General features: G+C 44.5%; 1 protein-coding gene across 1 annotated transcript; it reads left to right on the forward strand.

Annotated features, from left to right (window-relative positions):
* The first annotated feature begins 89 nt into the window (after nucleotides 1-89).
* LOC118475830 (cytochrome c oxidase subunit 3-like) lies at nucleotides 90-7,685 on the forward strand. Its single transcript, XM_035963979.1, has one exon. It carries the CDS (start codon nucleotides 6,787-6,789, stop codon nucleotides 7,627-7,629), a length of 843 nt encoding a protein of 280 aa, XP_035819872.1. The 5' UTR covers nucleotides 90-6,786; the 3' UTR covers nucleotides 7,630-7,685.
* The last annotated feature ends 2,875 nt before the right edge of the window (nucleotides 7,686-10,560 follow it).

Below are 10,560 nucleotides of genomic sequence, written 5' to 3' on the forward strand. Positions count from 1 at the left end.
GCTATCTTAGGCGCTAGTCTAGTATAGTAATGCGGCGGTAATGATGATTTCTACTCAGCTCTGGCAAGAGTTTCTATTTCGAAGGGAATAGGTCTAGAGTAACTAGAATACCAGGCCAACTCTTTGAACAGAACGGAAAGAGAGTCCACTTCTGCATGGATCCTTCATTTCCGGAACAAGGAAGCTGGGCGTAGACCCGTTACTTCTTACTTTACTACGGTGGAGGGGATGCCATGATTCCAATGCGTATTGACTAGGTCGTAAGAGAACTACTTGAGCTCTAATACTTTGATCCTCCTATAGGACTCGAAACCAGTCTACGCCCTTGCCCTGTAGGAAACTAGACTCGCTAGTAAAGAGGAGGCGGATGCTTCGCTTTAGGCTTGGCTTGAGCTTCCGTTTATTGGAAAAGTGCCGTAGCTCTAGTTGGGAAACATTTCCATTCCTGTCTTCAACTGAACCCTGGCCAGTTCCCTGAGCAGATCCATTAGCATAGCAACAAAGGGTTGTTTTCTATCACGACAGATTCGCCTATTCCTCGCATCACAACAAGACAGACGTATCTCTTGCCAGGTCCTTTTCTGGATCTCATTCCAGGCCAGTTGGGAAGAGGATTCGCCAGACCTTGGTTTGGTTTTATGTAAAATTGGAATCGTGGCCATAATCAGGTATGGCACATTATGAAGTAACTGGAATGGGAATGGGGTCTTACTTCGAATTGGACACGGACGCACTATTGGATTTCCTTTTCTGAAGGCTAGGGCTATATCCATTAGTATCAAATGCCTTAATTGCTTTATTTTCTTTCTTTGGTTTAGGCGTTCCATTGCCTCAATCTTCACCATTGGTACAAGATCCCCTCAAGAACTGCTCTTTTCAGAACGTTCAATCTGAGTAGAGGCTGAGCCACACATCATCTCACCCATTGGGGACTTTTACTTCCTCTTCAGGCCTTGTAGTGATTTATGTGAAAAAGTGGAAATTCAATTTCCATTAGCCACCACTACTATCATGGGTACAGTCTGTGTAATCTTGCATTGTTCCTAGCTATGCTTTGTATCTTCGAATACACTTGACTAGAGCTTGCTTGTGGATCGAATATTTCAAAGAACGAATACTTCCGCATATGCCGACGGCGAAAGCAATCTCCTAGTGTCTAGTGTTCGTGGTCTCGACCTATTTTCCATTGGTAGAAGCCTGCCGTTTCTATCAAAGCTTTTCCAACAAAGAAGAAGCCCCATATTGCAGCTGAAAGAACTTACCCACCCGGCACCTAATGATACACGTACGTAGGTTATGCCTCTAATAGTATTTCCAACCACCAGGTCCGCTTGAGATTAATAAGATTTGGGCAGATGGGGGGGCTTTAAAAGCTTAGAAGCTGATCCCATCCCACACTTAGAATGAATAGTGCACTCTCCTCTCGTGGCTGTTGCCGATCGCTTGATTGAGAAGCAGCCCTCGACTCGGTCTACAACTCTAAGATCTCAGGATTGGCACTCTTGAGGGCGGACACCGGCCTAAACTCCTTCTGTTGAACCCCTGGAGAGGAGGGACCTCAGGAACATAAACATAAAACAGTGGCTTTCGGAAGCAAAGGTTGACCTCTTCGCGGCATTACTCTTTGGCACTATACTCGTATCCGTGTCCTGGTAGAAGATAGATCTCAGTCATGGCTAGAGGAATGTGATCCGTTGTGGAAAGGCAATATATTTTTGATTTCAAGCACAGGCGCAAGTATGCCACTTAGGGGGAGTAAGCACAGCTCGTCGTAGGATAGCAATCCACATAAAAGAGAGAAGTAGTTTAAGTTGATGCCAGTGTGGGTAAACGAACTCTTTAGCCGGATCTGGAGATGGCGACTAGCGCATAAGCCTGCTGACTAAACGAGCTGTTCTGGACTGGATACGAGACTGACTCCCCAGAGACCGGGGATCACTGAACCCTATTATTCCAAGCATGGGCTTTAGCGGAGAAAGGTGCTGCTCTAATGGCGAACCAAACAGCTTCAAAGCTCCGAGGGAAGAAAGATTTGACCCCCATTGAAACCTGTCTTTGAAAGGTGATACGAGCACAGAAATGTAGATAGCCCTCTAGTCCGGATGGATGGCAGTCTCTATCTAGTACGAGATTCCACTGGTTCACATCATTCACTAATCGAAAACTTACGTTCAGATTACGTTCTGCATGAATGCTTGCTCAAACCTCTAAGTGCTCGTACCTGGCCCAGACCTAACAAGTGCCACAGTTCTTAAGTATAGCGGATCTCATATCGGGCAGTCAAGCATTTCTCTAGTCTGGTTCAGAAGCCGCACCGTTGGCCAATACCTCTAGCAAAGATCGAGTGAGTTCGTTCTCACCTTTTTGATGGGAACTCCTTGCTTGAGTTCCGTCGACACCAAAAAGTATTGAATAGCGCTGACACTCCTTCCTATATTCCTCTCTGGCAAGTCCACGGCATCAATCAATACGAGTGAGAAGTGAAAACCTCGCTCACAAGCACGGGTGTCGAACTCTAGTCTAGATCAGTGCCAGTGCGGCACTACGAGTCAAGGTGCCGGATGATTGATCGAGGGAAGAAACCCCGTATTTTTGCCCTACCTCTGGAAACCCGAATCCAGTTTTCGAAAAGAAAGAAAGTTTTGCCGTGATTTTTGCTTAGGAAGTGAGTAGACGTATAATGTACCGGCATCTTCCACTGCTACGTATCCTCAACCCAGAGGGAGGTCTAATTATTCCTCCCTCTGGGATCAAATAAATGTCTTCCAACCCCCACATGGAATAGGGCTCTGAGACGCACCACAGAGCACGTAGCAGCGACTTTGAAGGTTTCGAGTCCGATACCATACCCTAAAAAGAATAAGAAGAGCCTTTCTGCTTCAATCGGCAGGGCTTCAGGAGTGGACTTGAGACGAAAACCTCGGTCAAATGCGCCATAGTTGAGATAGAATGGCATTTACCCGTGTTCAAGAAAATGGAAGTTTATTTAGAGGGTTGTCGCTTTGATCGATAGTGCTAGGCTGCTTAAGACTAAGACCGGCGTATTTCATAAGATTTCCTAAAGTTGGTTTATAGGGTCTGGGCCTAAAGAAGCATGGATGCCTGGAATTGCTATTTCCAATCTCAAGTCATATTTGCATTTGCGCTGAAGATTTGCGTAGGAAAGGTGGCCAGTCTCCTCCGACTCAAAAGCCCAAAGGAACTTATTTTCCATGCCCGGTATCGAGAACCTTCTCTGCCTTTTCCATGCCCGGTATCGAGAACCCTCTCTCCCTACGACCTTCTTTCAGGGATGCGTCTTCCTTGAATTGAATTGAACGGCACTTCGGAACTTGTGAAATACTTTCTTATCGCCAGGGCTCAGTTTATTCGAGTATTTGTGTTGGTCCGCACTCCTATCTCCTATCTACAGCTACCGCTATCAATTCCTATTCCCAGTTTGTTTCCTCTATCCCTTCCTAAAGTGGCAGAAGCATTCGAGTAAGAGATCGGCATCACACTAGTGAAAGTCAAGTAACGGAAAAGCATCTCCTAAATAAAAAGAAATCAATTAGACTAGTTTTCGAAACGATGCTCCCACAAAAGGCAAGCTTGTCCAATACGGGTTACCTTGGCCAAAGATAGGAAAATAGATGCATCTTTTCGGAAAGGAGATACGAACCTTCTCCTCTTGTACAACAAACAGGCCTCCCCAAAAGGCAGAAGCATCTCCGCTTGGTTATAGGCTGCCTTCAAGGAAATACGTGATACCCGTTCCCTTGGCTAGACTAGAGCCGCTAAAGATCCATTTGATGGGTTGCCTCTGAGGAGCTGTGCCGTCCGTTGACACCTTCCTCAAGTGTCTGAATCAAGTAATGGGTTTGTTTTTTCTCGTACCTGCATGGTTTCCTACTTATTGGCTTGAAGCCGACCCATAGCTTTGTTGTGGTGAGGATGACTCTATTCCTCTATTTCTGATTTCGATTTGATTCACGACTGATCCACAGTTCGATGTCTTTAGCCAGGGCAGATCTCCCAATCCGGAACGGAAGTCCGTATTCACTTGTGAGAATATGATCTTCCACACTGGCATCCACAGCTACTACTCGTCCTTACTACTCCTCGGAAATTGCAATTCATTCACATCTGCTACCAATACCAAGAAATACCAATACGGACTTCTTGTTCCAATCGAAACGAGCAAACCTGGGGAAGATAGCAAGATTAGCAGAACGGGAACCCCCACGGGGAAGGGCTCTGAGACGCACCACAGAGCCCGTAGCAGCGACTTTGAAGGTTTATCGCCCATCGGCCCAGAAATCCATAGAAAGACGATTGAGATTAGTGAATGGCATCGATCTGAAGTTCATAGAATCTCTAGCGTCTCTTTGTTCGTAACAAATGAGTAACTTAACTACTAATGTGACGAATAGTGCCAGGCGTAGTGTATCACTGGAATTCGATCAGTCTGTTGGAAAGGGATCACTCTCTGATTCTGCTTCAAGTCCTGTGCGTGCCTGTTTCGAAGAATGCTATTCGCTCTAGTGGAAAAAGTAGCGATTTATGGCCATGATCCCGACCCGAACCCTCAAATGATGACGAACGGCTGACTTCACGTAGAACCCGTTATGCCAATCTGGATTCCACATCTGCTACAAGAAAATCGTCTTGAAAGATTGCAAATCAAGCATTCGTCCTTAGCGCAGTTCCTGAAAGATATCGTGCCAACAGAAAGATCTCGTTCCCGTAGATTCCGTTCGTTCCAGCAATCGTGCCGGAACTCACTGATCCATTCAAAGGATTTCTTTACCACTGCTCCCGATGGCCAAAGGACCGATATCTTCTTCTCACGCCTAGCAAAGATCGAGTTCTGTTCTCACTTCACTTAATGAGCCTATTTATCTGTTTTTATACCATAGATTAGATTCTCAGGGAGAAGTGGCGCACTTTCTCGAGCTATCTAAGCATCCAGGGAAGTGATTCCACAAGCTAGAGAGATTCTCCTCTTTTCTTTTTCAGAGTTGAGCTGGCGGATCAATGTTTGTCAAATCATTCTCTGTTGAGTTGAGTCCTCGCCGAAGGTGCCGTGCCGTATAGTACTTCCCCAGGTGCGCTATAGTACTTCTCCGGTTATAGGTGATAGGTGCATGGCTTCCGCTCATAAAGAATGAGTGAGACCGGCGCTCAATCAATCAGCCACCAGTAGAGGATAAAGGAAAAAGGGGTTCATCAATGAGAGGCGCATGAGATTCTGTATTGGCCAACTCTTTCTAACTATCACTAGGCCGGATACTCCGATTCTCTGTGGACGATTTCCTTCTCTCTCGTTCAATGCCCTTTGGTCTCGAGGATCACCATTTGGTGGGGTTGGGGTCACACCCGAAGTCGTATTGGAGAATTGAGCGGAACTACTTCCATGTGCACTCTTTTCTCGGGTCAGGAAGCCCTGTTTTTGAAGTGAAGCAGGAAGACCTCTTCGTCATCATTATTGGGGTATGGGCCCTAAATCATTGGAAAAGACGGTTTTCTTTAGGGAATTGACACGATATCGCCTCCTTCTGTACTAATCAATCAAGGGAATGGATGAGTTCACTTAAGAAGCAGGCCTGGCCAACAGAGAAGTCAGCTCAGGTTTCATCTCATCTAAGCAGCAGCCAAGCGATGATTCTGGAATCGTGCCATGCTTGACAGTTGGACTTCTCGCCATACATAGAAATGAACTGCTGATGAGCTAGCTATCCCCGATATGATCTGGTACTAGACTTCACACATGTTGCCATCGTATAATCGGAGAATCAACGCGGAAAGAAAAAAAGATGATTTTCGATACTAGGATGACTACTCCCGAGGCCTGTTTTAACTAAAGAATTTACAGGTGGCCCGGTCGGTAAACTATTCCCGAGAGAGGAGAAGCAGAAACATCAATCTGTATTTTCGTATCATATTCCAGCAGCTCCAATGCCTTAGAGCGGGATCTTATCTTCCTAGAAAGAAATGAGTGTTGCACACGGATAGCCAGCTACTCCTTATGAATGGGATGCATGCATATTTCAATTCATGAACTGAAGCTCGTAGAAATCCTTCCTATCCGCCTAGTTACCTATCCGGGCTTGTTTCGTAGAAATCCTACCTTGCTTTTGTTTTGAGAAAGACTATTTTTGAGTTTCTTCGGTGCAAAAGTAGGCAAGTCCGTTTCATATAGCTGCAAAAGTTAGCAAGTCCTTTTTCCCTAAGGAAACTCGATTTCCAATGAAAAAAGTGCGGATCACTGGGTCAAAAGTAGTGTTTTTCTAGTTTACCTCATAAATGCATGTTTTGAGAGCAATATTTTTCGGTCAAGTCCTAATCACTTAGCTGTAAAAGTAGGCTTTTTTCATCTCCCGAAACCTCCCCAAAACTCCACACCAAGCCTTTAGATACGCAAATATGAGCTTGCCTTGGCTTTATTGCCCTTATCGGATGGAAGTTACAGATGAGAAATGACGTATCTTACGTATCGAATCTCAAGTAACGGATGAGAATTGACGTATTCAAAGTGGAAAGAACGAATATCGATTCTCGTGGATGAACGGAGGAAATGGGAACTTGGTCTTTGCACTCTTCTTTCGGGGGGTTATCCCATGACATGATAAAGACCAATCCAAAACTTCTTCGTTTCGTTGGTAGAACCAACGCCGACTCTTCTCTAAAATAATAGAGAGATCTTTTGATAGTATCACTTCTATCAATGCAATGAAAGAACTATCCCTTCCTATTTGTTTGTCCTAATGAGACAAAGAAGAGCCTCCTTCTTTACCACTTTAGGGGATGGGGGTGAAGGGGGGTTTACATACAACCGGGGCAAAGTGGTTTATGATTGAATCTCAGAGGCATTCTTATCATTTGGTAGATCCAAGTCCATGGCCTATTTCGGGTTCACTCGGAGCTTTGGCAACCACCGTAGGAGGTGTGATGTACATGCACTCATTTCAAGGGGGTGCAACACTTCTCAGTTTGGGCCTAATATTTCTCCTTTATACCATGTTCGTATGGTGGCGGGATGTTCTACGTGAATCCACGTTGGAAGGGCATCATACAAAAGCTGTACAATTAGGACCTCGATATGGTTCTATTCTCTTCATAGTCTCGGAGGTTATGTTCCTTTTTGCTTTTTTTTGGGCTTCTTCTCATTCTTCTTTGGCACCTACGGTAGAGATCGGAGGTATTTGGCCCCCAAAAGGGATTGGGGTTTTAGATCCTTGGGAAATCCCTCTTCTTAATACCCCTATTCTCCCTTCATCCGGAGCTGCCGTAACTTGGGCTCATCATGCTATACTCGCGGGGAAGGAAAAACGAGCAGTTTACGCTTTAGTAGCAACCGTTTTACTGGCTCTAGTATCCACTGGCTTTCAAGGAATGGAATATTACCAAGCACCCTCCACTATTTCGGATAGTATTTATGGTTCTACCTTTTTCTTAGCAACTGGCTTTCATGGTTTTCATGTGATTATAGGTACTCTTTTCTTGATCGTATGTGGTATTCGCCAATATCTTGGTCATCTGACCAAGAAGCATCACGTTGGCTTTGAAGCAGCTGCATGGTACTGGCATTTTGTAGACGTGGTTCGGTTATTCCCATTTGTCTCTATTTATTGGTGGGGAGGTATATGAAAGAAGGGAACGAATAAGTGGATTGAGGAATAAAAGCTCGAAGACAAAGAGAACTTTAAGAGAATGGAATCCTATTTAATATTAGCAATTCACATATAATCTTAAATAACGATCATCCTCCTCTGTGTGCAAAACGAAGCTGCCGTAGGTAGTTGTATTATTATGGAATTGTGTTTTGATTCCTAGTTTATAAACGTTGTAAGGTAACGTTTCTCGTTGGTAGTAGTTGTTGTTGGTTATAAACGTTAGTTGTTGTGAAGCATATGAGAATATGCCTGGTTTTGGGTAATATCTTAAGAGGTGCAACGTTCTCCGTGGGTGTTGGTACGAGTGTGGTTTTTCACAGGTCCGGAGACAAGAAAAGAGCCGAATTAGTGTAGGAATGGAGATTTCTACTTTCCGTAGTTGGGTTCGAACCTGAAGATGGTTTTGTGGTGTCTGCTTCGTCTCTAGATTATGCTTCGTCTCCAGAATCCCTACCCTAAAGAGTGAAATTGCGTAGCTTAAGGTAGGTGTTTCCCCAATCCGCGCAAAATAAACGTAAGGGCTGTCTATTGGTAATAGAATTGAAAGGGTAGAAGGTATCAACCCCTCGGCATTGTTGGAGAAGTTTAAGTGGGAGTAAGCATTGCCCCCTTACTTGTTCGTTGTCTATCTGTTCTACTAACCTAACCTGATGTCTACCTGTAGAAATCTATACTCGTTTGAACTACTCGATTGCTATTTTTTTGTCTTTCCTTTACTAATACTAACTACTAATAACGTGCGTGGAATAACGAGTTTTATTTTTTGGTCTGCTGATTGAAAGAGGAGTGTTAAAGCAATTCGCTTACGAAATCACAGTCCAAAGCAAAGCAACTACTTACTGGTTTAGCTCGTGTTTTCCTTTTTGAAGTAGTTTGGCAGACGCATCGATTGTTCGTGGCTGGTCACACGGCTCCGGTGCATCGGGCCACTCTCAATTGTGTGGTTCCGAAAAAACTAGGGCTCTTCTCGTATGAGCAGGCTTATCAACCACTCAGAATAGGGAGCTTCCAGCGGGAAGTCCAGCTTTGGGACGTTGCCCCTCCCTCGGATGAAAATAGATCTCGTGGAGACGGGCTTGACAAAAGTCAGTTAGCAAGCGGGTGTTCCATAAAAAAAAAATAAACTAGGATTCTCGGATGATTCAAGCTTTTTCAAGAGTGAGTAAGTCTCCCTACTCATCGGAAAATTAACACTCTGAGGCGCTTATTCCTATTCCCACTTGAAAATCTACAGCCCAGTGCTCCGCCGTAACTTTAGTTAGGTCAAGCCTGCTTTCCGCACACTCTGTCATGTCCTCACTTCAACCCCCATTCTTTAGGCACCGTAATTTCGCTGCTTCTTTCTTCTTCCAACCAGACAAAACGTATGGATCGCTTCCTGCTTCCTTTCTTTGGAGAGAATGGGCTACGGCACCTACAAGAGCATATGCTCGGGCATCCATCCAATTATGGAATATTCAGGCCAGCAGTAAACGAATGAAGACAATGTCAAATGTCAGTGGTCATCATCCCTATAAGAAATATGGGGAAGCTTTGTACGCAATCCAAGCAAGTCAAGCAGGGACACTGAATCGGTAAAGAAACCAGCCTAAAGAGTATGTATTCACACTGGTACAGAACATAGATCAGATCGTAAGGGATAGAGGGATGCAATAATAAAGAAAGATCTTGATTTTATCTTTCCTTCCTTCCTGCTTAGGAAAGTTCGAGTTGCCGGGCCTCAGAGCCAATTCCTTAAGGAAAATCTGGTTTCTTACTTTATTTGTGTGGGGACCCATATTTCAATATGTTCAATTAACCTCACACCGGACTTTGTCACTTTGAAGCTCTAAGGTATCTCGTACAAATACGCAGGAGTCAGGACTCATCTAACTACTCTTTCAACTATCCCTACTCTTACTTAAACTGTCCCCCTAAGAAGTCATCAAATGGTAACACGATGCCGGGTGTGGCAGGGATCGAAAAAAAAAGCATTAGCTCATTCGCAGAGAGAGAATGAGAGAAGGTGGATAATGGTTAGGGATGTAAGTACTAGAGTTTGGTAGGTTTGAATTGTGTGGCCAGGGGTATTGGTTACGATTCCAGTGGTCTTCAGGCGAGTTGACAAAACTACCCCTATGCGAAAAGAATGAAGCTGATGTGGTTGTTCCAATTTATGAAATTGACTTGCTCTTCTCTCGATTGAACCATTGCAACCAAGGATTGAAAAAAACTTCTATTTACTCGAGTTTCCATGTGATAGATTTTTCCTACGGAAACGTTTCCTTTTTTGTTAGAAACCCAGCTCTTTCCTTTCCCTTCCTGACCATGAAACAGGCTAGCGCCTTTTATGAACTCTTATCCAAAATCTCTCATCAATCAAAGTCTGTTCCTTCTACTGCACCTCAAGCACCTCCGGTTCAGGTCTTTTATGATTGTGACCAATTTCCTGGCCCGTTGGAAGGCCAAAGCAGCCCAAGTGATTGATCTCTCCCCAGAAAAGGAACAAGTTCGGATAATGATGAATAACATGAGTAGGCAATACCATGACTATTTCTATTTCCAAGCGATGACCACGCTCTTTGATTGAAGCAGCCACTCGTATTGAAGATGCTATCTACAATGGGATGGGACTCATGGATCACAGGTCAAAGAGGCAGATCCAAAAGGAAAGAAGATAGCCCTGGGGGGAACAAGCAAGAACAGTGAAGTGAATATCTTGTCTGACGGAAAACCAAAGACACTCAGGACTTTCACTCCGTTCGGCATAACTCTCAGCCGCGCCTTGGAAAATAAGCTTAAGAAGCATGCTGTACTTCCTCCTGCCAATATAAACATGATCGAGCCAACATTGTCGAGTTGGTAGTCTCTGACTCCCTCCTTATTACGCCAGCCGGAGAAAAGGGAGAAACCGATGGTAGAGACA

The sequence above is a fragment of the Zea mays genome, unplaced genomic scaffold (genome assembly GCF_902167145.1).
Source record: "Zea mays cultivar B73 unplaced genomic scaffold, Zm-B73-REFERENCE-NAM-5.0 scaffold_681, whole genome shotgun sequence".
NCBI classification, from domain to species: domain Eukaryota; kingdom Viridiplantae; phylum Streptophyta; class Magnoliopsida; order Poales; family Poaceae; genus Zea; species Zea mays.